The sequence below is a fragment of the Melanerpes formicivorus genome, unplaced genomic scaffold (genome assembly GCF_026170545.1).
Source record: "Melanerpes formicivorus ecotype bairdi unplaced genomic scaffold, bMelFor1.0.p_v2 SCAF_137, whole genome shotgun sequence".
In the NCBI taxonomy this organism is placed as follows: domain Eukaryota; kingdom Metazoa; phylum Chordata; class Aves; order Piciformes; family Picidae; genus Melanerpes; species Melanerpes formicivorus.
This window is the reverse complement of record NW_027142489.1, coordinates 370836-397322: the sequence shown is the minus strand read 5'-3', so window position 1 is coordinate 397322 and position 26487 is coordinate 370836. Positions and strand designations below refer to the sequence as shown.

Below are 26487 nucleotides of genomic sequence, written 5' to 3'. Positions count from 1 at the left end.
CCTCCCCTGGCACAGCTCGAGGCCATCTCCTCTGGTTCTTTATTACTTTGTTGAACAGACCAACCCCCACCCGGCTCCAGCCTCCTCTCAGGGAGCTGCAAAGAGGTCTCCCTCAGCCTCCTCTTCTCCAGGCTGAACAACCTCAGCTCCTCAGCTGCTCCCCACAAGACCTTTTGTTTCTCCAAACCCTTCACCAGCTTTGTTAGCCTAAAGCATGAGGGTCCCAAGGCTGAGGGGCCAGGGTGCCCATCCCTGCCCTCGGGATGGCGGTGGGAGCTCCGTGCCCAGGCTGGGGGAGACTTCATCCAGGCTCTGCACCCCACATCCCACCCCAGCTCCTACAGGGTTATGCCATAGGGGGCACAAGGCGCCCCCCTGCCCAGCTCTCCTGCTTCAGGGCCTGGGCTCCTTGCCCTGGGTCCTGGCTTCTCTCATTTCCTGCGGGAGCAGGACAAGGTTCACCGGGACGCTGCGTCCCGGCTGCTTTCCCATTTCATTGTTGTTTTTCAACCGTGCTGCCAGCCAGGCGTGCAGCCCCTGGATGCCCGCCAGCGCCAGCTGAAGGGCAGAGGGACGGGGCACCCTGCCTCCCAGCTACCCCCCTTCCGCCCCTCCGAGCTGTGATCCCCCTGCCCACCCCAGTCCCTAGCCCCGGTTCTGCTCCGGGTGGCAGCCAGGTGGGTGAGGCAGGGCAGCCCGCTGCTGCCAGCTCGGTGCTACCAGGCAGAGCCGGGCTTAGCCGAGCCGGGCTGGGCTGAGCTGGACAGAGCCGGGCAGGTGCCGTGACCGCGGACTGGTGGCCTCGCAGCCCCCGCAGCAGCGATCCCCGGGGGGTCTCGGGGGGGTCAGTGCGGCGCGACCGGTGCCGGTCCCGCCCCGCTGAGTCACGGCGCCTGCCCCGGGGGGCGGCGGGGCGGGGCGGGCGCGTTGGTCCCGCTGTGCCGAGCCGAGCCGAGCCGGGCTGAGCTGGACTGCAAGGTGCCGAGCGGTGCCGGACCGAACCCAACCGAACCGAGCGGTGCCGGACTGCAAGGTGCCGAGCGGCTCCCAGCCGAGCCGCAAGGTAGGGAGCTGAGCGGTGGTAGGGGGCTGAGCGGTGCCGAGCCGCAAGGTGCCGAGCCGGGCTGGGCTGCAGGGTTCCGAGCAGAGCTGTCCTGAGCCGGGCAGGGCTCCAGGGTTTCGAGCCGAGCAGAGCTGGGTAGGAACAAAGAGCTCAGCCCGAGCCGGGCACACAGGTATCGGGCGGCGGGGAGCGGCTGAGCCGGGCGGGAGAGGGAGGAGGAGCAGCGAGCTTGGGGGTTCGGTGTTTGCTTTCGGGGTCCCAAGGGCTACGGTAAGGAGTGGTGCCTGACACGGTTTACTGGGGATACTGGGAGGGCATGCTGCGGGGTTCCCGGGGCAGGGGGGAGGGAAGGGCACGGGCACCCGCTGGGAGTGGGAGCGAGTGAGGTGGGCATCTGTCACCTCTAGGGGCCAGCCCGGCAGGACTGGGAGGGCACCAGGGCTCTGCGTGGTTGGAACTGGTGCCACTGCTCAGGGTCCTGGGGTCTGTGGGGCAGGGAGCAGCCCGTGGAGAAGAGGCTGAAGGGAGACCTCGTTGCTCTCCACAGCTGCCTGAGAGGAGGTTGAAGCCAGGCGGGGTTGGTTTCTCCTCCCCAGTCTCAGGTGGTGGAATGAGGGGAAACTGCCTGGAGGTGTGCCAGGGGAGGCTGAGGTTGGAGAGGAGGCAAAATGTCTTTGCTGCAGCAGTGGTCAGGGACTGGCAGAGGCTGCCCAGGGAGGTGGTGGAGTCATCATGCCTGGAGGTGTTCCAGAGCCCTGTGGCCATGGCACTTGGGGCCAGGGTTTGGTGGCGGTGGTGGGGTTGGGCTGCTGGTGGGAGTGGATGATCTGGGAGGGCTTTTCCAACCCAAACAGCTCCACGGTTCTATGAGGCCAAGGGGACAGTTGCCTGCCTGTGCCTGAGCAGTGGGTGTGACATGTCAGTGTGGACAGGGACTCAGGCTCTTAGCTCATGGCCATGGTGGAACAACCATCCTTGGTCAAGTGCGGCTGCCCCTCGCCTGCCCCGCAGCCAGGCTGAATTCTCAGCCCCTGGAGCCCCCAGAGTCACCCAGGACCAGCTGTTCCCAGCACAGCTGAGCCCACGAAGGCCCTGGCCTGGGTCCTGTCTCTGGCTGCACTTCCCACCCTGGGAGAACCACCAGCACCCCCCTGTACCTCCTCCTCCACCATGGCAGAGGGTGCAGCATGCCCGTGGGAGCGCTGGCATGTCTCAGGGGGGCGATCTACCTTCCCTACAACCTCTCTTGGGGGAGAATTCCTCCTGCAGTATCTCAGCTCACTGCTGCCGGTCCTGGCATGCTGCTTGCTAGATGCAGGATGCTTGGGGGGAGGGGGAGCTCCCTGCCCACAAGCTGCCTGAAGCGCCCCTCTGGAGGGACCAGCTGGAGAATTGAAATGAAGTCTCCTGGAATAACCTCCTGGCAGCAAATCCAAATGGTCGCTGGGGAGGGAAGGCAGCCAGAGGCTGTTCCACGGTCTGAGGGCTGCGGTAAGCTCCCTCCGAGCTCCACTGCCAGCCAGGGAGCCAGGAGTGTTTTGGAGGTGATGTGGGTGGGGGACGAGGGGGAAGGGGCAACTCCTTTAAGCCTGGCCCTGCGGCCGCCGAGGGGCTTTGCCCTGCCCCTGGCTGGGCTCGCAGCTCCCACGTGAATTAAGGCGAGGACTAAAAATGCTACATTCTTGGGTGCCGTCCAGCTCCTAATCCCGCGGCCCGGGGGCTGCTATTCGCAGAGCAACAGGTTTGCGAGCAACTGCAGGCTGCCAGCACGGGGGCTTGGCCGTCCCCCAGGTCGTGGGGTGGCACCCGTGGAGGGGCAGGGGATTTGCGGGCCGTGAGCTGGGCGCCTCCTGGCGCGGGCACCGCCCGGTGGTACCCAGCTGGGCAGCAGCCTGCCAGCGCCCGGGGTGTTCAGCAGGGCTCCTAGCCCCACCAGCTCCTTTCCCAGCAGCAGCTGGGGGTTGGCAGGGATGTGAGGGGGCCCCACGGCCTCTCACCTGGTTCCTTGGGTGGTGCAGGTTTTGCTCTGACTCTGCTTGCCTGCCCCGCGGGAGCAGGCTCTCCCTCGCTGGGCTCCAGGTTGGCTGCTTGCTCTGCCAGGATGCCTGGGGAGCCTGCTTTGGGGTGGTCCTGGGCTGCTCTGCACCACCCTGGGCCTCCTTTCCCTGCAGGCAATGGGAACCTTACTCATACGGAGTGGGACAAGATCTGGGAGGGGACAGGCTGCCCAGGGAGCTGCTGGAGCCTCCGTCTCTGGAGGCATTCAAGGCCCACCTGGAGCTGCTCCTGTGTGGCCTTCTCCAGGTGACCCTGCCTTGGCAGGGGGATTTTGGACTGGGTGATCTCCAGAGATCCCTTCCAGCCCCTGCCATCCTGTTCTTGTGTGGTTGGGGAGCTGTCTAAAAACCCAAAGGGGTGGCTTGGGTGGAGGGAAGGTAGAAGGAGAAGGCTCCTGAAGAAGGCTGAGTGAGGGCTGGTGCTGTGGCATGGGGTGCCAAGGGAAGGCAACCTGTGCCACTCCATTCTCATTTCCCAGCAGCCATCAAGCCACCACCGTGAGGGTGATCAGACACTGGCACAGGTTGCCCAGGAAGGTCTGTGGACACCTCCTCCCTGGACGAAGCTTTGAGCAACCCTGGGTGGTGTCCTCTGCCTGTGGCTGGGGGGGGGGGTTTGGAACAGAATGATCCTTAGGGTCCCTTCCAACCCCTTCCAGGAGTCTCTGATCCACTGCCCGCAGGCAGAGCTGGTCCCTTGCAGGGCATTTGCTGCCCCCCTGCTGCAGCCAGAGGCTGCTGAGCCCGGCTGGTGCTGGCCAGGCGCCGGGGCTGGGCAGCTGCTGCTGGAGTTCGCTGCCCTGCTTCTGATCGTGGCGGCTTTGGGGGCTGCAACCTCTTGTCGTGAGCCAGCTTGAGGCAAAAACATCCACCTGGAGCAGCCTCAGACAGCAGCAGCCTGCCTGTGCCAGCCTCCCCGGGGCTCCCCCCACGCCCGCTGGGGAAGGATGAGGCCGGCAGGGAGCGGTGCCCCTCCCCGGGGAATCTTTATCGAGCCTGGGTTCGTCTTGTTGGCACAGCTCAGCTGGGGGTGGGTAGGTGCTGGGTGTTGGGTGCAACCCCGCGGCCTGAGAGAAGCTGATACCCGCAGGCAGGCTGCGGGCAGGCAGCAGCTGCTCAGCGAGCCCCTGGCAGTAGCGAAGGCTGCGGGTCGGACCCCGCCGCCCCGCGGGCATGGGAAGGGCTGGGATGCCAATGCTGTGAATAACGGGCAGGCTGGCCCCTGGGGCACGGGCGGCTGGCCAGAGGCAAGGCCGCTTTGGGAAGCAGCCGGGTGACCAAAGCTGGGGCACCCCCTCTGTGTGTGGGGGGGAGGGTCCTTAGCAGGGTCCCCTCCTCCCAGCAGCTCCAGCTCCAGGCGGTGCTGGCTGCGGTCCCTGCCCTGGGAGCCAGCGGTGCAGAGCTGCTGGGCAGCTACAAGAAGGACATTGAAGCGCAGGAGCAGGTCCAAAGGAGATAAAACAGAAGAGTTGAGGCTGGAGAAGGCTGCAGGGAGACCTCAGAGCGGCCTTGCAGGACCTGAAAGGGCTCCAAGAAAGCTGGGGAGGGACTTTGGGCAAAGGCTGGGAGTGATAGGATGAGAAGGAATGGCTTGGAGCTGGGAGAGGAGAGACTGAGACTGGAGAGGAGGAAGAAGTTGTTGGGCAGGAGGGTGGTGAGAGCCTGGCCCAGGCTGCCCAGGGAGGTGGTGGAAGCCTCCTGCTGATGCCTGGAGGTGTTTGCAGCCAGGCTGGAGGTGGCTGTGAGCAACCTGCTGTGGGGTGAGGTGTCCCTGCCCATGGCAGGGGCTTGGAGCTGCCTGAGCCCTGAGCTCCCTTCCAACCTGGGGCTGGGACCTAGGACTGTTTAACGTTCAGAAGAGGCTGAGGGAGACCTCCTTGCTCTCTGCAGCTCCCTGAGAGGAGGCTGGAGCCAGGTGGGGTTGGGCTCCTCTCACATGCAGCAGGGGACAGGAGAAGAGGAAACAGCATCCAGCTGTGCCAGGGGAGGCTCAGGTTGGAGATGAGGAACAGTTTCATCCCAGGAAGGGTTCTCAGGCCCTGGCCCAGGCTGCTCAGGGAGGTGGTGGAGTCTCCATCGCTGGAGGTGGTGCTGAGGGAGGTGGTTTGGTGCTGGGGGCTCAGCAGCACTGTGAGCTCTGGGGGAGTGCTTGGGCCTGGGTGAGCTCCAAGGTCTCCTCAGCAGCTCTCTGATCTCAGGGAGCCCATCCTGGCTTGTCTTGCTGTGCCTCAGTTTCCCCTCTGGTTCCCAGGTCCTTGCCTGGCCAGCAGCCAGGGGTGAGGAGCTGCAGGCTCACTGCTGGCTGCAGGGAGAGAGTCTCCATCTGCATTCCCAACGGACCTGCAAGGCCAACAGGGAGAAAAGTCCCTGGGTCTCCCTGCTTCCTGTCTTTGTGTGAGGCCTCCCAGCATCTGCCCTGCTCCTTGGGACAAAAGCCACCTCCAGAAGCCCTGTGGCACCTCCAGAACCTGTCTGCCTGCTGCCAGGTCTGCCTGGGAGCAGTGGGGTGGCAGCAGACCCCAGGAGCTTTGCTCTCTGAGGGCTTTCAGTGGCATTTTGTTCTCAGCCCCTCCTGTTTGTCTCCAGGTTTAGAGGCTCTCAGGGCTCAGTGTGCTCCTGGAGTGGGAGGGTAGGAAGTGGTGGTGGAGCCTGCTCCTCCTGCTCTCTTTCCCCCCCAGCACCTCCTGATCTCCCTCCCTGCCCACCACCACCTCCTGCTCTCCCTCCCTCCCCATCTCCTGCTCTCCCTCCCTGCCTACCACCACCTCCTGCTCTCCCTCCCTGCCCACCACCACCTCCTGCTCTCCCTCCCTGCCCACCACCACCTCCTGCTCTCCCTCCCTCCCTGCCCACCACCACCTCCTGCTCTCCCTCCCTGCCCACCATCCTGCTCTCCCTCCCTCCCTCCCCACCACCTCCTGCTCTCCCTCCCCCCCACCTCCTGCTCTCCCTCCCCCCCCACCTCCTGCTCTCCCTCCCCCCCCACCTCCTGCTCTCCCTCCCCCCCCCCACCTCCTGCTCTCCCTCCCCCCCCCACCTCCTGCTCTCCCTCCCTCCCTGCCCACCACCACCTCCTGCTCTCCCTCCCTGCCCACCATCCTGCTCTCCCTCCCTCCCTCCCTGCCCACCATCCTGCTCTCCCTCCCTCCCTCCCTGCCCACCACCACCTCCTGCTCTCCCTCCCTCCCTGCCCACCACCACCTCCTGCTCTCCCTCCCTGCCCACCATCCTGCTCTCCCTCCCTCCCTCCCTGCCCACCACCACCTCCTGCTCTCCCTCCCTCCCTGCCCACCACCACCTCCTGCTCTCCCTCCCTCCCTGCCCCCCACCTCCTGCTCTCCCTCCCCCCCACCTCCTGCTCTCCCTCCCCCCCACCTCCTGCTCTCCCTCCCCACCACCTCCTGCTCTCCCTCCCTCCCTGCCCACCTCCTGCTCTCTCTCCCTCCCTCCCTGCCCACCTCCTGCTCTCTCTCCCTCCCTCCCCCCCACCTCCTGCTCTCCCTCCCTCCCTGCCCACCACCACCTCCTGCTCTCCTTGCCCACCACCACATTCAGCTGACTTGGGGTGCACAGGGAAGGTGCCATGGTGGCAGTGGGGCTGGGGCAGGCAGAGGGCACAGGGAAGGTGCCATGGTGGCAGTGGGGCTGGGGCAGGCAGAGGGCACAGGGAAGGTGCCATGGTGGCAGTGGGGCTGGGGCAGGCAGGGGGCACAGGGAAGGTGCCATGGTGGCAGTGGGGCTGGGGCAGGCAGAGGGCACAGGGAAGGTGCCATGGTGGCAGTGGGGCTGGGGTATGCAGGGGGCACAGGGAAGGTGCCATGGTGGCAGTGGGGCTGGGGTATGCAGGGGGCACAGGGAAGGTGCCATGGTGGCAGTGGGGCTGGGGTATGCAGGGGGCACAGGGAAGGTGCCATGGTGGCAGTGGGGCTGGGGTATGCAGGGGGCACAGGGAAGGTGCCATGGTGGCAGTGGGGCTGGGGCAGGCAGGGGGCACAGGGAAGGTGCCATGGTGGCAGTGGGGCTGTGCAGCACCCAGGGGTGCTTGTGCTGTGTGTCACCAATGCTGCCCAGGGCTGGGCAGATTCTTAGAGTCACAGAATGGGTTTGGTTGGAAGGGAGCTCAGAGCTCAGCCAGCTCCAGCCCCCTGCCATGCCCAGGGACCTCTCCCCCCAGCCCAGGCTGCTCAAGGCCTCATCCAGCCTGGTCCTCAGCACCTCCAGCCAGGGGGCAGCCACAGCCTCCCTGGGCAGCCTGTGCCAGGCTCTCCCCAGCCTCCCTGCCAACCATTCCTTCCTCCTCTCCACTCTCCCTCTGCCCTCTCCCAGCTCCAAGCCATTCTCCCTGCTCCTGCCACTCCCAGCCCTTGCCCACAGTCCCTCCCCAGCTCTCCTGGAGCCCTTCAGCTCCTGCAAGGTTGCTCTGAGCTCTGCCTGCAGCCTTCTCTCCTGCAGGCTGCACAGCCCCAACCCTCCCAGCCTGGCCCCACAGGGGAGGCTCTGCAGCCTCTCAGCATCTCTGTGGCCTCCTCTGGAGCCTCTGCAGCAGCTCCAGGTCCTCCTTGTGCTGGGGGCCCCAGGGATGGAGGCAGTGCTGCAGGTGGGGGCTGAGCAGAGCAGAGCAGAGGGGCAGAATCCCCTCCCTGTGCTGCTGCTCTCCCTGCTCTGGCTGCAGCTCAGCACTCAGCTGGCTCTGGGCTGCCAGGGCCCAGTGCTGGCTCCTGGGCACTTTGCCACCCCCTGGCACCCCCAGAGCTGGAGGCAGTGCTGCAGGTGGGGGCTGAGCAGAGCAGGGCAGAGGGGCAGAGTCCCCTCCCTGTGCTGCTGGTCACTGTTTGTGGTCCTGGGCAGGGTCCAGCTCTGGGCTGGGCTCAGTGTCTGTCACTGCCAGGGGTGCAGACCTCATTTCCCCCCCTGTGAAACCACTTTTGGGGGGAGGGGGGGGGGGGGATTTCTGTGCAAGCCTTTTCAGGGCATTTGCTGTGGCCATTGTTTGGCTCAGGAAGCAGCAGCAGGGCTGAGCTGCACCACGTAGGGCTTGGAGGGGAAATACCAACTCCCCACCCACATCCCTGCAGGGATTTCTGGTCCCTGCTGAGTAACCCTGGGAGGGACTGATCCTGTCCTCTGAGCACCCCAGGCTGATCCCAGTGGAGCCAGCACAGCAGCATGGCCTGAAGGCTCCTCTGGAATGCAGCCCTGACCCTCCCCCCCCGGAGGTGATGCCCTCCCAGCACTCCAGCTCTGTGCCAGGGTGCCCCTGGTTGGCATTCACCTGCTGCTCCCTCGCTGGGAAGCAGCCCAGGGGGTTCCCAGCCCCAGCAGCTTGCTGCCACCCCAGCTCTGTGCTGTTCTGTTAGGATCACAGACTGGCTCAGCCTGGAAGTGGCCTCAGAGCTCATCTGCTCCCCTCCCCCCCTGCCATGCCCAGGGGCATCTCTCAACCAGACTTGGTTGCCCAACGTCTCACCCAGCCTGGCCTGGAACACCCCCAGGCAGGAGGCAGCCACAGCCTCCCTGGGCAGCCTGGGCCACAGCCTCAGCTCCCTCCTGCTGGAGAACTTCTGCCTCAGCTCCACTCTGACCCTGCTCTGCCTCAGCTCCAAACCCTTCCCCCCTGGCCTGGCTCCAGCCCCCCTCAGCCAAAGTCTCTCTGCAGCCTCCCTGCAGGATCCCTTCAGGCCCTGGCAGCAGCTCTGAGGTCCCCCTGGAGCCTTCTCCTCCCCAGGCTGCACAGCCCCAGCTCCCTCAGCTGTGCTCCCAGCAGAGCTGCTCCAGCCCTGGCAGCATCTCTGTGGCCTCCCCTGGCCTCACTCCACAGCTCTGTGGCCTCCTCCTGCTGGGGACAGCAGAGCTGGAGGCAGGGCTGGGGGTGGGGGCAGAGCAGAGCCCAGGGGCAGGATCCCCCCTGCTGCCCTCTGCCCACCCTACTCTGGCTGCAGCAGAGAGCTGTCCTCAAGCTGCTCCAGGGGAGGTTCAAGTTGGCCACAAGGAGAAACTTCTCCCCTGGAAGGGTTCTCCAAGCCTGGCCCAGGCTGCCCAGGTGGAGTCCCCAGGGCTGGAGATGTTCCAGGAACCTGTGCCCATGGCCCCTGGGGCCAGGCTTTGGTGCCCATGGCGGGGTTGGGCTGCTGCTTGGACTCAGTGACCTCAGAGCTCTTCTCCAACCCAAGCAAGTCCCTGCTGGGCTCTGGGGATGGGGACAGCCTGCTGGGGCAGAGCTTGTTCCTCACATCCAATCCCAATCTGCTCTGAAGCCATTGCCCCTGGGCCTGGCCCTGCAGGCCTTGGGGAGCAGTCTCTCTCCATCCCTCCTGTAGCCCCCTCCAGGTCCTGGCAGGCTGCTCTGAGGTCCCCCTGGAGCCTTCTCCTCTCCAGGCTGCACAGCCCCAGCTCCCTCAGCCTGGTGGCAAAGAGCCTGCTTGAAGTCACTCTCCCTGCTGGCAGCTTCCTCCCAGCAGCACAGATCCCTGCAGCCAGCATGGGCCCAGGACCCATCCAGCACATCACCATGGACACTGCTGGCCACCCCCAGCTGCTGCTGGCAGCAGTGAAGCGCTGGGAGCTGGGGCTCCAGGCTGTTCATTAACCTGCTGCCATGGTTAGCACTCGGGGTGGTGCTGAAGAGGTTTCCCAGCGTGGGCTGGGAGGGCACAGGCAGCACTCAGCAGCAGGAGCTGGCTGTGCATGGAGCTGGCAGCTCAGTGCCTGGCTGTATCCAAGCCCTGAGGACAAAGCCTGGGGGGTGCTGGGTGCTGAGCAGCTCCCCAGGAGCCAGCAGAGCCTCTTGCAGCCCTCAGGCAGCTGTGTGCTGGCTGCAGCCAGAGCAGGGTGGGCAGAGGGCAGCAGGGGGGATCCTGCCCCTGGGCTCTGCTCTGCCCCCACCCCCAGCCCTGCCTCCAGCTCTGCTGTCCCCAGCAGGAGGAGGCCACAGAGCTGTGGAGGGAGGCCAGGGGAGGCCACAGAGATGCTGCCAGGGCTGGAGCAGCTCTGCTGGGAGCACAGCTGAGGGAGCTGGGGCTGTGCAGCCTGGGGAGGAGAAGGCTCCAGGGGGACCTCAGAGCTGCTGCCAGGAGCTGAAGGGATCCTGCAGGGAGGCTGCAGAGAGACTTTGGCTGAGGGGGTCTGGAGCCAGGCCAGGGGGGAAGGGTTTGGAGCTGAGGCAGAGCAGGGTCAGAGTGGAGCTGAGGCAGAAGTTCTCCAGCAGGAGGGAGCTGAGGCTCTGGCCCAGGCTGCCCAGGGAGGCTGTGGCTGCCTCCTGCCTGGGGGGGTTGCAGGCCAGGCTGGGTGAGGCCTTGGGCAGCCTGGGCTGGGGGGAGGGCAGGGGGATTGAAGCAGATGAGCTCTGAGGTCCCTTCCAAGCTGAGCCAGTCTGTGACTCCATGGCCAGAGGACAGGATCAGCCCAAAGGCCATGGGCAAGCATTTGGCTCTGCTGACTGGTCCAGCAGCCCCCACTGTGGTGCTGGCCTGCCCTGGAGGGGGTCCTGCTGGTTGCTGGAGGCTGGCAGGATGAATCCCACCACCCCTCACTGGGGGTGGCAGCAGGGTGAGGAGGAGGTGAAGCTGGGTGCACTGCAGCAGTCTGTGGGGTGGGGCAGGCAGCAAGTGTGATGGGAAGGGCTGAGAGTGTGAAGGCTGTGGCTGGGTGGGTGCAGCAGCACCATGGGGTGCTCAGCACCAGCCTGAGTGCGAGTTCCAGGAGCCCTGACCGCACATAAATGTGAGGAAGGGGGTGGTGGAGCAGGGTGCCTGGGGAAGGGGTGGGGAGGGGGATGTGGAGGGCACTGCCCAGCTGCTTGTGAGGGCCAGAAGGGGGTTTTGTAGCCACAGTTTCTTCAGGGAAGAGGAGGTGGCCCTGAGCTCAGCACTGCTGGGGCTGCACCTCCAGTCCTGGGGTCAGTTCTGGGCTCCTCACTCCCAGAAGGGCATTGAGAGGATGAACCAGGGCCAGGGAAGGGCAACCAAGCTGGGGAGAAGAGGGCTGGGGAGGAGCAGCTGAGGGCCCTGGGGCTGTGCAGCCTGGAGCAGAGGAGGCTGAGGGAGACCTCCTTGCTCTCTGCAGCTCCCTGAGAGGAGGCTGCAGGGAGGTTGGGGCTGGGCTCTGCTGCCCAGGCTCAGGGGATGGAAGGAGAGGAACTGGCCTGGAGCTGTGCCAGGGGAGGCTGAGGTTGGAGAGGAGGAACAATTCCTTTGGTGGCAGAGTGGTCAGGGCCTGGCAGAGGCTGCCCAGGGAGGTGGTGGAGTCCCCGTGGCTGGAGGGGTCCCAGAGCCCTGTGGCCATGGCACTGGGGGCCAGGGTTTGGTGCCCAGGGTGGGGTTGGGCTGCTGCTTGGCCTGGATGATCCTGGAGGTTTTTTCCACCCCAAAGCATTCTGTGATTGGCATTGCCAGGGCAAGCCTGGGGAGCTCGTTTCTGCCAGGGGTGGAGTGGTTTGCAGGGTGCTGAGCTGCTCAGCTGGTCTGCAGAGGCTGCAGGCACCCCAGCAGATGGAGGGGGGTTGGGAACTGGCTGCTTCCGGCTGTTGCTGTCCCTTGTGATAAGAAACCGAAGCCCAAACCGAGATATGAAGCAGGCAGGGGAAGCAGGGAGCCCTCCTGTGCCGAGTCGTTGGTGCTTGGCCCCTCTGCTGGGTCCCTTGGTAACCTTCTCCGTGCCCAGAGCCCAGGGACCCACCCTGCTGGTGTCCCCTGTGCCTCCAGCCCCTGCCCAGCTGGTGCCACACTGGCACAGCCTTTGCTCCCCATGCCCTCCCCCCCCAGCAGCACAGAGCTGCCAGGGCTGGCAGGGAGCTCAGGGCTCAGCCAGCCCCAAGCCCCTGCCATGGGCAGGGACACCTCACACCACAGCAGGTTGCTCACAGCCACCTCCAGCCTGGCTGCAAACACCTCCAGGCATCAGCAGGAGGCTTCCACCACCTCCCTGGGCAGCCTGGGCCAGGCTCTCACCACCCTCCTGCCCAACAACTTCTTCCTCACAGCCAATCTCCAGCTCTCCACTGCTCCTTTTGCTCCAGCCCCCCCAGACCTGTCCCTCCCTCACCCCCTCCAAAGTCCCTCCCCAGCTTTCCTGCAGCCCCCTGCAGCTCCTGGAAGGCCACCAGAAGGTCTCCCTGGAGCCTTCTCCTCTGCAGCCTGCACCACCCCAGCTCCCTCAGGCTGTGCTCAGAGCAGCTCCAGCCCTGCTGCCCCTTGGTGCTCCTGGGGGTGCCCAGCTCCTCACCTGCCCTCTCTCCTTTCTGCCCTTCCAGGCTCTGCTTTCTCCCCGGAGGCCAAGCTGAGAGCCACCTGGGATGAAGGTCCTCCTCCTGCTCCTTCTCTCCCCTCTCCAAGGTAGTCTGCCCCAGGCACACCTTGCCCTGGGATGCTGGGCCAGGCTTGGGCAGCTGGGAGTAATTGGCAGCCCCAGAGCTTGGTGCAGGAGGGCACCCAGCCGGGGGCTGCCCAGGGGGAAAGCAGCCTGTGGGGTCTCTGGGACAGGATGGATCCTTCCCAGGGAAAGGAGATGCTCTCCATCCATCCTTTCCAGGCGTGGAGAGGTCCTCTGCCAGTCTGTGCCAGGCAGTGGCACCTGGCAGGGGGTGGTGCCCAGAGCCAGGAGCTCCTGCAGCCCCCGGAGCCTGCCGTGGCCGCAGGAAGGGCAGGGAGGAGGTGGCCAGTGCCCCCCCCCAGCCCATCCAGGGCAGGGTCCTGGGGGTGCCACGTGTGAGGACTGTGGTGCCATGGGGTTTTGCCAGGGCTTGGGCCCCCCTGCAGCTCGCCCCCCTGCCTGTGCCACGCAGGGGTGGGAGGCAGCAGCCAGCGCCGAGAGGACTTTCGCTTCTGCGGCGACCGCAACCAGACCCAGGAGAGCTTCGTGGTCTACGAGCATGGCCCTGCCACCATCTCCATCCAGAACACAGCCCAGGCCCTCACCATCAAGAGGCCCTTTGTGCCCAGCAGGAGGAACTCTTCCTACAAGTACCCCCTGCCCCCTGCCCTGGGCAGGTACCGCTTCTGCCTCTACTGGTTCAAGGCCAACCGGAGCCTGCGGCTGGCGTACGGCAAGCAGAGCTTCCTCCTGGGTGTGGACCTCCCCAGCAGCATCCCCCAGGGCAAGGAGAGGCAGGGGGCTGAGAGGACCAGCAGCTCCATCTTCAACGTGTCCTACATCTCCAAGGGTGGGAAGAACACCTCCCTGGACAGTGCAGCCGAATACTTCTTCCCTGGTAAAAGCCCTTTGAAGCCCCGAGAGGGAAGCCCCAGCCCAAGGGGTGATGGTTGGCAGCACCTGGAGTTGAGCCAGCAGTGTGCCCAGGTGGCCAAGAAGGCCACCAGCAGCCTGGCCTGGAGCAGCAGTGGTGTGGCCAGCAGGAGCAGGGAGGTGATGGTGCCCCTGGGCTGGGCACACCTCAAAGCCTGGGTTCAGTTCTGGGCTCCTCGCTCCCAGCAGGACCCTGAGGAGCTGGAGCAGGGCCAGGGAAGGGCAACAGGGCTGGGGAAGGGTCTGGAGAGCAGGGCTGGGGAGGGAGGAGCAGCTGAGGGAGCTGGGCTGGGGGTGAGCAGCCTGGAGCAGAGGAGGCTGAGGGAGACCTCCTTGCTCTCTGCAGCTCCCTGGGAGGAGGCTGCAGGGAGGTTGGGGCTTGGGCTCTGCTCCCCAGGCTCAGGGGATGGAAGGAGAGGAACTGGGCTGGAGCTGTGCCAGGGGAGGCTGAGGTTGGAGAGGAGGCAAAATGTCTTTGGTGTCAGAGTGGTGAGGGCCTGGCAGAGGCTGCCCAGGGAGGTGGTGGAGTCCCCATGGCTGGAGGTGCTGCAGAGCCCTGTGGCCATGGCACTGGGGGCCAGGGGCTGGTGCCCAGGCTGGGGCTGGGCTGCTGCCTGGCCTGGATGCTCTCAGAGAGCTTTTCCCACCCAAAGAATTCCATGGGTCTGTGACTCTCTGGCCAGCAGCAGAGCATTGGTGGTGTCCTCTGTGTGTGCTGCTGCCCAAGCATGTGAAGGCAGGGGTGGGGGTGGGGGTGGGGGTGGGGGGGACCCAGCTTTGCTTGGAGGAGCCCAGAGGCAGCCCCTGGCACCCAGGCTGCCTAGAGACGAAGGCAGAGATTTCCAACCATGCTTTGCCCCCTAGAGCCCTGGGAAGCTCCTGTGCTCTGAAGAGGTCTGAGTGTCCTGTCTGCAGTGCCAGGCACCTTGCTGGCCCTGGTGGCTGTGGTGTGGGAGCCAGGCTGTGTGTGACAGGAGGAGCCCCTGTGGGTTGGGGTCCGCAAGCTCGGGGTCGCCTGGAAGCCTTCTGCTTCGTGCCGCGGCGCCTGGCTGGCTTGTGGGGCACGGAGGAGCCAGCCTCAGGCCCTGTGTTTGATGCCATTTCCTCTGGTGTGACCATCAGCCTCTCCAGAGAGCATGCCTGTGTGGGAGGAGGAGGTGGAGCAGCAGCTGAGCACCTTGGACACCCTCCTTGCCCAGCCCCCCCTGCCAGCCACGGCAGCCACGGAGCAGCAGCTGCTTCGGCGGTGGGTTCCCAGCTCCCACCCTTCCTCCTCCTCCTCCTCCTGCTGCATCCCACTCAACTGCCCCCCCTTCCCCAACAGCAAACTGGAGGAGCTGGAGGAGGCCCTGGCCAAGGTGGAGCTGGAAGGGCAGAACCAGACCTTCGGGAAGGCCACCGTGCACGCCACCGTCCTGCGGGTGCAGCCCTCTGGGGCTCCTCAGCCCCTGGCCTTCGCTTCCCCCAGAGAGGTGGGTGCTGGGCAGCCTGCCCTGGCAGCCAGGAGCCAGGCTCTGCTGCCCCCCGGGTCCTGCCCGTGACAAAGCTCTGCTGGCAGGCAGGGGCAGAGGTGCACGGCTTCGCGGTGGAGCTGCCCAGCAGCCTCTTCGTGGTGCTGAAGGAGAGGGAGGAGGTGGAGCACAGGGTGCTGCTGGTGGACATCAACAGCCAGACCATCTTCCAGGTAACAGCCACCCGGGCGGCCTGCCGGGGCTGCCCTCCCTTCTGCCAGGGGCCTCTGGTGGCACAGGGCAGCAGGGATGTTGGCCAGGCCCCGGGGGGGGGGGCTGGGGGCTTGGCTGTAGAGGATGCTTAGATGATGAGCTGGAAGGAAAGAGGCACAAGAGGCAGCTTCGTGCCTGGCAGGGCTCCCTCCCCCTCTGCCACCAGGGCTGCTCAGCCCACAGCTGGAGTCCTGTGTCCAGCTCTGGGCTCCTCAGGTCAGGAAAGAGGTTGAGCTGCTGGAAGGTGTCCAGAGAAGGGCAACAAAGCTGGGGAGGGGTCTGGGGCACAGCCCTGTGAGGAGAGGCTGAGGGAGCTGGGGTTGCTTAGCCTGGAGAGGAGGAGGCTCAGGGGAGACCTTCTTGCTCTCTGCAACTCCCTGCAGGGAGGTTGCAGCCAGGTGGGGGTTGGTCTCTTCTCCCAGGCAGCCAGCACCAGAACAAGAGGCCACAGTCTCAAGCTGTGCCAGGGGAGGTTTGGGCTGGAGGGGGGGGAAGAAATTCTCCCCAGCCAGAGAGATTGGCCCTGGGGATGTGCTGCCCAGGGGGGTGGTGGAGTCCCCAGCCCTGGGGGTGGATTGGATGTGGCACTTGGAGCCATGGCTGAGCTGTCAGGAGGGGCTGGGTGCTGGGTTGGACTGGATGAGCCATGAGGTCTTTTCCAGCCTGGTTGATCCTGTGGTCTCCTCTGCTTCTCCAACAGGATGCCAACAGCAGCCAGGTGCTGGGGGACAGGGTGGTTGGCATCTCCCTGGTGGACAGGGTCGTGGCCAACCTCTCCGAGCCGCTGCTCCTCACTTTCTTCCACGAGCAGCTGCCGGTAGGTGGGGAAACAACCTCCTGGTCCTGATCCCACCAGCGGTGGAGGCTCAGAGGAGGGCTTAGGCCCTGCCAGCTTAGAGAAGAGTCACAATCCAGCAGGTCCTTGCCTTGTCCTGTCCAGGCTTTGCTTCAGCTTCTGGGGCTGTATCATGATCGTGGCTTCACCGCTGGTGGCACTGCCTGTGCCAGCTCAGGAGGTGCTGCCCTGCAGATGTGTGGCCTCCAGGGCTGGAGAGTGCTCTGAGTTCACATTCCCTTGGCTCAGGCACGGCCCTGGCAGCTGCCTGCTCAGAGCTGAACTCTCTGCTGGGAGCGGGGGACCCGGGAGGGAGGGATCTGCTCCCCGGCTGCCTCTTGCCTGCAGCCTGCTCTCCTGCTGTGAGATGGTTTTGGCCTCCTGAGGCCATCTCTCCTCCTGCCCCACGTTCTGCCCTGTCAGATGTGGTGGTGGAGCAGCAGGCCCCCAGCTGCTGCTGATCAGGGGCCCTGGTTCTGTCGTTGCAGGGGAACGTGACCCCGCTCTGCGTCTTCTGGCAGGAGGGCACCGCGGGTGAGTGCTGCTGGGCACCCCGCAGCCAGGGCTGCCCTCGCTCCTCCCACAGGGGAGCCTCTGCTGGCAGGGGCTCTGCACCTCCCTTCCCTGCCCCAGCTCCACAAACCTTCCCCATGGGCATCATTGCAGCATTTCCCCTCCCCTGCCATAGGCGACCTAAGAGCTTTAGGATGGGCCTGATGCTGAGGGTGCTGAGCGGGGGCTTGGCACGGGACAGGCTGGGAGCTTCACTTCAGAGTCACAGAGCAGCCAGGGCTGGCAGGGAGCCCAAGGCTCAGGCAGCTCCAAGCCCCTGCCACGGGCAGGGACACCTCACCCCACAGCAGGTTGCTCACAGCCACCTCCAGCCTGGCTGCAAACACCTCCAGGCATCAGCAGGAGGCTTCCACCACCTCCCTGGGCAGCCTGGGCCAGGCTCTCACCACCCTCCTGCCCAACAACTTCTTCCTCACAGCCAATCTCCAGCTCCCCACTTCTCCTTTTGCTCCAGCCCCCCCAGTCCTGTCCCTCCCTCACCCCCTCCAAAGTCCCTCCCCAGCTTTCCTGCAGCCCCCTGCAGCCCCTGCAAGGCCACCAGAAGCTCTCCCTGGAGCCTTCTCCTCTGCAGCCTGCACAACCCCAACTCTCTCAGGCTGTGCTCAGAGCAGAGCAGCTCCAGCCCTCTGCTCAGCCTCCTGGCCTCCTCCCTGCCATGGCCACCTTGCCCTGAAGATCCATCCCCCCCTTGCTGCTCACCAGGGTCTCTTCCTCTCTCTTGCACAGGCAGCTCTGGCAGCTGGGACAGCTATGGTTGTACCACCAGGGTGAGGAGCAGACAGACAGAGTGCAGCTGCAACCACCTCACCTACTTTGCTGTGCTGATGGTGGGTAGCACCCATCCTGCAGCTCTCCATGCCATGCCCACTGGCTGCTCTTCCTCACCATCTCTCCTTCCTCCTCCTCAGGTGTCCTCCCCAGAGATCACCTCCATCCACAGGGATTACCTGAGCATCATCAGCTACATTGGCTGCCTGATCTCAGCTTTGGCCTCCATCTGCACCATCCTCTTCCTCTACTTCAGGTAGGAGCTGGCAGTTCCACCCCACACCTCTGTCTGCATCTTGGCCATCATCTCTGCCCCTGGGCTGGTCACAAGGTCTCCCAATCATGCAATGGTTTGGGTTGGAAAAGCTCTCCAAGAGCATCCAGTCCAACCAGCAGCCCAGCCCTGCCCTGGCCAGCACAGAACCCCAGGGCTGGCAGGGACCCCAAGGCTCAGCCAGCTCCAAGCCCCTGCCATGGGCAGGGACACCTCACACCGCAGCAGGTTGCTCACAGCCACCTCCAGCCTGGCTGCAAACACCTCCAGGCATCAGCAGGAGGCTTCCACCACCTCCCTGGGCAGCCTGGGCCAGGCTCTCACCACCCTCCTGCCCAACAACTTCTTCCTCACAGCCAATCTCCAGCTCCCCACTGCTCCTTTGGCTCCAGCCCCCCCAGGCCTGTCCCTCCCTCACCCCCTCCAAAGTCCCTCCCCAGCTTTCCTGCAGCCCCCTGCAGCCCCTGCAAGGCCACCAGAAGCTCTCCCTGGAGCCTTCTCCTCTGCAGCCTGCACAACCCCAACTCTCTCAGGCTGTGCTCAGAGCAGAGCAGCTCCAGCCCTCTGCTCAGCACCCTGGCCCTGCTCTGGACACCTCCCAGCCCCTCCAGAGCCTTCCTGGCACAGAGGCTGCAGAGCTGGGCACAGAGCTGCAGCTGTGGGCTCAGCAGAGTGGAGCAGAGAGGCAGAATCCCCTCCCTGGCCCTGCTGGCCACACTTCTGCTGCTGCAGCCCAGGCTCTGCTTGGCTCTCTGGGCTGCAAGTGCTCCCTGCTGGCTGCTGCTGAGCCTCTCCTCCCCCAGCACCCTCAGAGCCTTCTGCTCTCCAGCCTGCACAACCCCAACTCGCTCAGGCTGTGCTCAGAGCAGCTCCAGCCCTCTGCTCCTCCTCCCTTCCCTTCCTTGACACCACGTCCCAGAGGGGCACACTGGCAGGTTCCCTGAAGCCCTCCGGGGGTGATGGCTTCAGCACCTCCCTGGACAGCTCCCTCCGGGCTGCAGGCTGTGGCCTGGCTGCGGCGCGCTGGAGCCCTGCTGGAAGGGAGCAGAGCTCTTGCTCAGTTCTCCTGCTGGCTGCTCCAAGCACTGCCTGTGTCCAGGGCTTTGGGAGAAGCACTCTGCGGGTTGTTATGGATCTGGCAAGCAGCAGCCCACAAAGACCTTCCCCGGGCCCTGCTGGAGAGGAGGAGAAGCTTCTGAGTCATGCCTCTGGTCAGAGGGTGGTTCAGAGGTGAAATGAGATCACTGCTCCTTTCCTACCCTCCCTGGGGCAGCTGGGGGGACCTCAGCTGGCAGGGGTAGAGTGTGGTGGTCCCAGCCTGGGGGGATAGGCTCTCACTCCTGGAGAGCTCTGCCTCTCAGGTCTGGGGGATCACAGAACCACAGAGACATTCAGGCTGGGAGAGACCCTCAGGAGCACCAGGCCCAACCCAGAGCCCTACCCTGCAAGGCTCAGCCCCAAACCACAGCCCCAAGCACCACAGCCAAACCACCCTGAAACACAGCCAGGGCTGGGGACTCCACCACCTCCCTGGGCAGCACTTTCCAGTCCCTGACCACTCCTGCTGGGAAGAAACCTTTCCTACTGTCCAGCCTGAGCCTCCCCAGGGGCAGCTTGAGGCCATTGCCTCTTCTTCTGTCACTGACTCCCTCTGAGAGTACTGAGGATGTTGATGGCACCAAGCTGGGAGGCTTGGCTGAGCCAGCTGCAGGCTGTGAGGCCTTTCAGAGACCTGGAGGGGCTGAGAGCTGGGCAGGGAGGAAGCTGCTGAGGCTGAAGCAGGAGGAGAGCAGAGTCCTGCAGCTGGGCAGGAAGAGCAAACTGCAGCAGCAGAGGCTGGGAGGGGATCTGCTGGAGAGCAGCCCCCAGGAGAAGGAGCTGGCAGTGCTGCTGGGCAGCAAGGGCTGCAGGGCACAGCAATGAGCCCTGGGGGCCAGGAAGGCCAAGGGGGTCCTGGGGGGCACTCAGCAGAGTGTGGCCAGCAGGGCCAGGGAGCTTCTCCTCCCCCTCTGCTCTGCCCTGCCCTGCCCTGGGGAGGCCACAGCTGGAAGACTGCCTCCAGCTCTGGGCTCCCCAGCTCCAGAGGGACAGGGATCTGCTGCAGAGAGGCCAAGGGAGGGCTCCAAGGCTGCTGAAGGGACTGCAGCACTGCCTGGGCAGGAGAGGCTGAGAGCCCTGGGGGGGTGCAGTGTGCAGAGGAGAAGGCTGAGAGGGATCTGAGCAATGTCTCTCCAGAGCTGAGGGCTGGGGGGCAGGAAGGGAGGCACGGGGACAGCCTCTGCTCACTGTGCCCTGGGGGAGCACAAGAGGCAAGGGCTGGAAACTGCAGCCCAGGAGCTTCCAGCTCAGCAGGAGGAAGAACTTCTTGGCTGGGAGGCTGCCAGAGGCCTGGAGCAGGCTGCCCAGAGAGGTTGTGGAGTCTCCTGCTCTGGAGCCTTCCCAGCCCTGGCTGGATGTGTTCCTGTGCCCCCTGGGCTGGGCTCTGTGCTCCTGCTCTGGCAGGGGCTGGCACTGGGAGCTCTCCAGAGGTCCCTTCCAACCCCTCACCCCCTGGGAGCTGGGAGCTTCTCCTCCCCCTGGGCTCTGCCCTGGGGAGCAGCCAGAGGAGCTGGGCAGGATGCAAACCACTGCCTGCAAACCTCCTGGGGGAGCTTCCCACAAGCCACAGAGAGCTGTTGGTGGGAAGAGACCTCTCAGGTGGTGGAGCCCAACCCTTCCCCCAGCCCTGCCCAGGTCACCAATGGCCCTCAGCTCCAGCCCCTGGCACCCTGTGGGGCGCTGCAGATGCTGGCCAGGCCTGGAGGTGAGGTCTGCCCCTCTTTGCCTCCTGCAGGAGCAAGCAGCGGGACCAGGTCACCAGCATGCACATCCACTGCAACCTGCTGGGGGCCATCTTCCTCCTGGATGTCTCCTTCCTCCTCTCTGAGCACTTGGCCTCGGGCAGTGAGGCCACCTGCAGGGCTGGGGGGCTGCTGCTGCACTTCTCCCTGCTCAGCTGCCTCACCTGGATGGGCATTGAGGGCTACAACCTCTACAGGCTCGTGGTGGAGGTCTTCAACGCCTACCACGAGCGCCTCCTCCTCAAGCTCTGCCTGGTGGGCTGGGGTGAGCACGGGGTGGGAGGTGGCAGAGGCACCCTGGGGCCCCAGGGCACGGTGGGGGTGGGCACCTAAGTCAGTCCCACCATATCTGGTGCCCAGGTGGGGATGGAGGCACAGCTGTGCCCTGCAGGCAGAGGGAGCTTTGTGGCAGGAGACTCAGCGGCTGAGAGCAGAGGCTGGTGCTGGAGCAAGGGAGGTGGGGAGGGGGCACCCAGGAAGGGAGACCACTCTTTGGGGGGGGTGGGGTGGTCTTTAAGTACTGTCTTTAAGCTGCCAAGAAGCCCCCAGGACAGCCCAGGGAGCATGGGCTGCATGCAGGAGGCACCCAGGCAGCCCTGCTGGGCCCGGGGCAGGAGGCTGTGCTGTGGATCTCCATCATCTCCCCTGGCCTCTGGAGACCTCCCAAGGCTGGCACTGGGGCAGCACAGCTGCCTGCCAGGCTGGGGCTGGCTGCCAGGCTGGGGATGCCAGGCTGGGGCTGGCTGCCTGGGGCTGCCCCCAGCTGCCCTTGCTGGGTGCTCCCTCCTCGCATCCCCCTTGGCAGGGAGCACCTTGGGTTGTAGCCTGCAGGGTCCCAGGGGGGCCAGGGGGGCAGGCTGGTTGCTTCACTCTCTTCTTGCCACTCAGGGCTGCCCTTCCTCTGCGTGGCACTGATCTTCCTGAGCAGCTGGACACACTATGGCCCCTTCTCCATTCCCATCCACCAGCCCTCGGGTGCCAAGGCCACCTCTGCCACCATGTAAGTCCTGGCACCCTGGCTGCCTGCTCACTGCCCTCTGGTGACCACAGGCAGCAGCTTGGACCTTCAGCAGGACCTCCCTGAGCCCCCTGTGGCTTTCCTGGGGGGTTGGGTTTGGGTGGCTTTTCTGGGGGGCACTCAGCAGAGTGTGGCCAGCAGGGCCAGGGAGCTTCTGCTCCCCCTCTGCTCTGCCCTGCCCTGCCCTGGGGAGGCCACAGCTGGCAGACTGCCTCCAGCTCTGGGCTCCCCAGCTCCAGAGGGACAGGGATCTGCTGCAGAGAGGCCAAGGGAGGGCTCCAAGGCTGCTGAAGGGACTGCAGCACTGCCTGGGCAGGAGAGGCTGAGAGCCCTGGGGGGGTGCAGTGTGCAGAGGAGAAGGCTGAGAGGGATCTGAGCAATGTCTCTCCAGAGCTGAGGGCTGGGGGGCAGGAAGGGAGGCACAGGGACAGCCTCTGCTCACTGTGCCCTGGGGGAGCACAAGAGGCAAGGGCTGGAAACTGCAGCCCAGGAGCTTCCAGCTCAGCAGGAGGAAGAACTTCTTGGCTGGGAGGCTGCCAGAGGCCTGGAGCAGGCTGCCCAGAGAGGTTGTGGAGTCTCCTGCTCTGGAGCCTTCCCAGCCCTGGCTGGATGTGTTCCTGTGCCCCTGGGCTGGGCTCTGTGCTCCTGCTCTGGCAGGGGCTGGCACTGGGAGCTCTCCAGGGGTCCCTTCCACCCCCTCCCACCCTGTGGTGCTGTGGTGGTGGTTGGGGGATAGCTCCTCCCTGTTTGACTGCAGCTGGGTGCTTGCAGCACATCTTTGTGCTCCCCCCAGCCCCTCTAGCTCCTGTCCCCATGGGGTGGCAGAGAGAGCTCTGCCCTCTGCCCCTTGCTCCTCGCTCCTGGTGCCATGCAGAAGGCCACCAGCACCCTGCCTGGCCTGGGTCAGGGGCAGTGTGGGCAGCAGGTCAGGGCTGTGATTGTCACCCTCTGCTCAGCACTGCTGAGGCCACACCTCGAAGCCTGGGGTCAGTTTTGGGTCTCCCACTCCTAGCAGGGCCCTGAGGAGCTGGGGCAGGGCCAGGGAAGGGCAACCAAGGTGGGGAAGGGTCTGGAGGAGAGGGCTGGGGGGGAGGAGCAGCTGAAGGAGCTGGGGGGGTTGAGCCTGGAGCAGAGGAGGCTGAGGGAGACCTCCTTGCTCTCTGCAGCTCCCTGAGAGGAGGCTGCAGGGAGGTTGGGCTTGGGCTCTGCTGCCCAGGCTCAGGGGATGGAAGGAGAGGAACTGGCCTGGAGTTGTGCCAGGGGAGGCTGAGGTTGGAGAGGAGGCAAAATGTCTTTGGTGGCAGAGGGGTCAGGCAGTGGTTGGTCAGCAAGGGACAGGAGAAGAGGAAATGGCTTCAAGCTGTGCCAGGGGAGGCTCAGGCTGGAGCTTAGGAACAGTTCCTTCCTAGGAAGGGTTCTCAGGGCCTGGCCCAGGCTGCCCAGGGGGGTGGTGGAGGCTCCATCCCCGGAGGGGATTCAGAGCTGCCTGGGGGTGGTTTGGTGGCAGTGGCTCAGCAGCCCTGGTGACAGCCTGAGCTCTGGGGGGGGAGAGGGGAGAGTTGGGGTCCTGGCTTGAGCTGCAGGGTCACACTCTGGTGACACCCTGAGCTCTGTTGGGGGGCAGGGGAGGGTTGGGGTCCTGGCTGAGCTGCAGGGTCACAGCCTGGTGACACCCTGAGCTCTGGCAGGGGGGGCAGGGGAGGGTTGGGGTCCTGGCTGAGCTGCAGGGTCACACTCTGGTGACACCCTGAGCTGTGTTGGGGGGGCAGGGGGAGGGTTGGGATCCTGGCTGAGCTGCAGGGTCACACTCTGGTGACACCCTGAGCTGTGCTGGGGGGACAGGGGAGGGTTGGGGTCCTGGCTCAGCTGCAGGGTCACAGCCTGGTGACACCCTGAGCTCTGTTGGGGGGCAGGGGGAGGGTTGGGGCCCTGGCTGAGCTGCAGGGTCACTCCCTGGTGACACCCTGAGCTCTGTTGGGGGGGAGGGGAGGGTTGGGGTCCTGGCTGAGCTGCAGGGTTACACTCTGGTGACACCCTGAGCTCTGTTGGGGGGGAGGGGAGGGTTGGGGTCCTGGCTGAGCTGCAGGGTTACACTCTGGTGACACCCTGAGCTCTGTTGGGGGGGCAGGGGAGGGTTGGGGTCCTGGCTGAGCTGCAGGGTCACACTCTGGTGACACCCTGAGCTGTGTTGGGGGGGCAGGGGAGGGTTGGGGTCCTGGCTGAGCTGCAGGGTTACACTCTGGTGACACCCTGAGCTCTGTTGGGGGGCAGGGGAGGGTTGGGGCCCTGGCTGAGCTGCAGGGCCTCCCCAGCTGCCTGCTCTCCTCCTGCAGCTGCTGGCTCACCAGCCCCCTGCTGCACAAGGTGGTCAACCTGGGCTTCTTCAGCCTGGTGCTGCTCTTCAACTCGGCCATGCTGGGGGCCATGCTGCGGGAGCTGCTGCGCCAGAGCCAGAGGGGCCACAAGCTCCAGCACCTCCTGGCCCTGCTGGGGCTCAGCACCCTGCTGGGCATCCCCTGGGCCTTGGTCTTCTTCTCCTTCGCTGCCGGCGCCTTCCGCATCGCCTCCCTCTACGCCTTCACCATCATCAACTCCCTCCAAGGTGAGCCCTGGGGGGGCTCCAGGACCCCCTCCCCTGGCACTCCCTGCTGCTCCTGGCCCTCCAAGGGGGCTTCCCTCACCCTTCCTTCTTCTTCTCCCCAGGCTTCCTCATCTTCCTCTGGTACTGGACCATGGTGCTGCAGGCCAGGAAGTGCCCTGACTCCCAGAGCAGCTCCGACAGTGCCAAGCTGCAGCCCAACAGCAGCCAGAGCTGAGCCCGGGGCTGCCCAGGCCCTGCCGTGCCCGGGGGCTGCCCGTGCAGAGGGTGCCCATGGGAAGGTGGCAGCCAGGCTGTGCCATGCCCGGGGGCTGCCTGTGCAGAGGGTGCCCATGGGAAGGTGGCAGCCAGGCTGTGCCATGCCCGGGGGCTGCCCGTGCAGAGGGGGTCCCCGGGAAGGTGGCAGCCAGGCTGTGCCATGCCCAGGGGCTGCCCGTGCAGAGGGTGCCCATGGGAAGGTGGCAGCCAGGCTGTGCCATGCCCGGGGGCTGCCTGTGCAGAGGATGCCCATGGGAAGGTGGCAGCCAGGCTGTGCCATGCCCGGGGGCTGCCCGTGCAGAGGGTGCCCATGGGAAGGTGGCAGCCAGGCTGTGCCATGCCCGGGGGCTGCCTGTGCAGAGGGTGCCCATGGGAAGGTGGCAGCCAGGCTGTGCCATGCCCGGGGGCTGCCCGTGCAGAGGGTGCCCATGGGAAGGTGGCAGCCAGGCTGTGCCATGCCCGGGGGCTGCCCGTGCAGAGGATGCCCCCGGGAAGGTGGCAGCCAGGCTGTGCCATGCCCGGGGGCTGCCCGTGCAGAGGGTGCCCATGGGAAGGTGGCAGCCAGGCTGTGCCGTGCCCGGGGGCTGCCCGTGCAGAGGGTGCCCCTGGGAAGGTGGCAGCCAGGCTGTGCCATGCCCGGGGGCTGCCCGTGTAGAGGGTGCCCATGGGAAGGTGGCAGCCAGGCCCTGCCATGCCCAGGGGCTGCCCGTGCAGAGGGTGCCCATGGGAAGGTGGCAGCCAGGCTGTGCCATGCCCGGGGGCTGCCCGTGCAGAGGGTGCCCATGGGAAGGTGGCAGCCAGGCTGTGCCATGCCCGGGGGCTGCCCGTGCAGAGGGTGCCCATGGGAAGGTGGCAGCCAGGCTGTGCCATGCCCGGGGGCTGCCTGTGCAGAGGGTGCCCCTGGGAAGGTGGCAGCCAGGCTGTGCCATGCCCGGGGGCTGCCCGTGTAGAGGGTGCCCATGGGAAGGTGGCAGCCAGGCCCTGCCATGCCCAGGGGCTGCCCGTGCAGAGGGTGCCCATGGGAAGGTGGCAGCCAGGCTGTGCCATGCCCGGGGGCTGCCCGTGCAGAGGGTGCCCATGGGAAGGTGGCAGCCAGGCTGTGCCATGCCCGGGGGCTGCCCACCTAGGGGGTGCCCATGGGAAGGTGGCAGCCAGGCTGTGCCATGCCCGGGGGCTGCCCACCTAGGGGGTGCCCATGGGAAGGACCAACGCTGGCTGCTTTGTTACTGCCCCTTAGGGAGCCGCGGCGGGGCCGAGCCCCTCCCCTCCGCCTGCCCCCTCCCCACGATTCCCAGCCGGGCAGCTTGGCATCCCATCCCTCGGCTTGGCATCCTCGGGGGCTGCCGGAGGGACGGGAAGGGGCAGGGGCAGAGCTGCCGCCGGCTGCCCCCTCCCCGCGCTCCGGGGCTCCATCCTGCTGCTGGCCGCCCGGGGGCTCCCCGCCCCGGGCAGGCTCTGCCCCCGCTGCCAGCCTCCCGCAGCTGCAGCCCTGGGCTTTGGTGGTCTTGTGGAATGTCTCTGGCTGGTGGGGAAGCTCCCAGGAGTGTGCCCATTAAAGTTGATCCTGCTTGGAGGATGGATTGCTGGGGGTCTCTCTGCCTTTGGGGGGCTCCTCCGTGGGGTCAGGCCCCTGCCGGGCTTGCCCCAGCTCTGGGCCTGGCCCCTGTGCCTTGTGCTGTAGGATCCTCTTGAGCTGGGACCAGCAGTGGTGCTCCTGGCAGAGCACTAACAGCGCAGGGAGGGACGGGGAGGGGGATGGAAGAGGAGAGAGGGGCAGGGAAGGGGAGGAAGGAGAATGGAAGGGGGATGGAGGAGCATGGAGAGTGATGGGAGGGGGTGGGGGGATGCAGTTGGAAGGGGGATGGGGGTTGATGGGGATGGAGAGTAATGGGGAGGGGTTTGGAGGGCGTTGGAAAGGGATGGAGGAGAATGGAAGGAGCAGGGAGGGTGATGGAGGATTGTGGAGGGTGAGGGGGAGGGGTTGGAGGGGCTTGGAAGGGGATAGAGGAGATTGGAAGGGGGGGATGGGAGTTGATGGAGGGGCAGGGAGGGGGGTTGGAAGGGGATGGGGGGATGGAAGGGGGTCTGGAAGGGGAAGGGGGGGCTGGAAGGGGCTGGGAGGGCTGGGAGGGGGGCTGGAAGGGGCTGGGGGGGATGCCACAGGTCAGGAAGCTGTGGCAGCCTCCGGGGCCTGTCGTTGCCCAGCAGAGGGAGGGAGGAAGGCAGAGGATGGGAACCC

General features: G+C 65.7%; 1 protein-coding gene across 1 annotated transcript; it reads left to right on the top strand.

The window, feature by feature from the left end:
- The first annotated feature begins 890 nt into the window (after positions 1-890).
- Positions 891-25821, top strand: LOC137456794 (adhesion G-protein coupled receptor G1-like). Its single transcript, XM_068168416.1, has 14 exons — positions 891-1063; positions 12368-12449; positions 12899-13324; positions 14482-14605; positions 14684-14831; positions 14918-15043; positions 15784-15900; positions 16407-16452; positions 17218-17318; positions 17400-17515; positions 20367-20638; positions 21262-21373; positions 23725-23993; positions 24095-25821. Exons 2-14 carry the CDS (start codon positions 12410-12412, stop codon positions 24205-24207), a joined length of 2010 nt encoding a protein of 669 aa, XP_068024517.1. The 5' UTR covers positions 891-1063; positions 12368-12409; the 3' UTR covers positions 24208-25821.
- Positions 25822-26487: the final 666 nt, after the last annotated feature.

What these genes read in the sequence shown, in the direction of transcription:
- LOC137456794 (XM_068168416.1), top strand. Translation starts at nt 12,410, where the DNA reads ATGAAGGTCCTCCTCCTGCTCCTTCTCTCCCCTCTCCAAG. An exon ending in CCTACTTTGCTGTGCTGATG is followed by an intron (nt 17,319 to 17,399) that starts GTGGGTAGCACC and finishes CCTCCTCCTCAG; the next exon opens with GTGTCCTCCCCAGAGATCAC. An exon ending in AAGGCCACCTCTGCCACCAT is followed by an intron (nt 21,374 to 23,724) that starts GTAAGTCCTGGC and finishes CTCCTCCTGCAG; the next exon opens with CTGCTGGCTCACCAGCCCCC.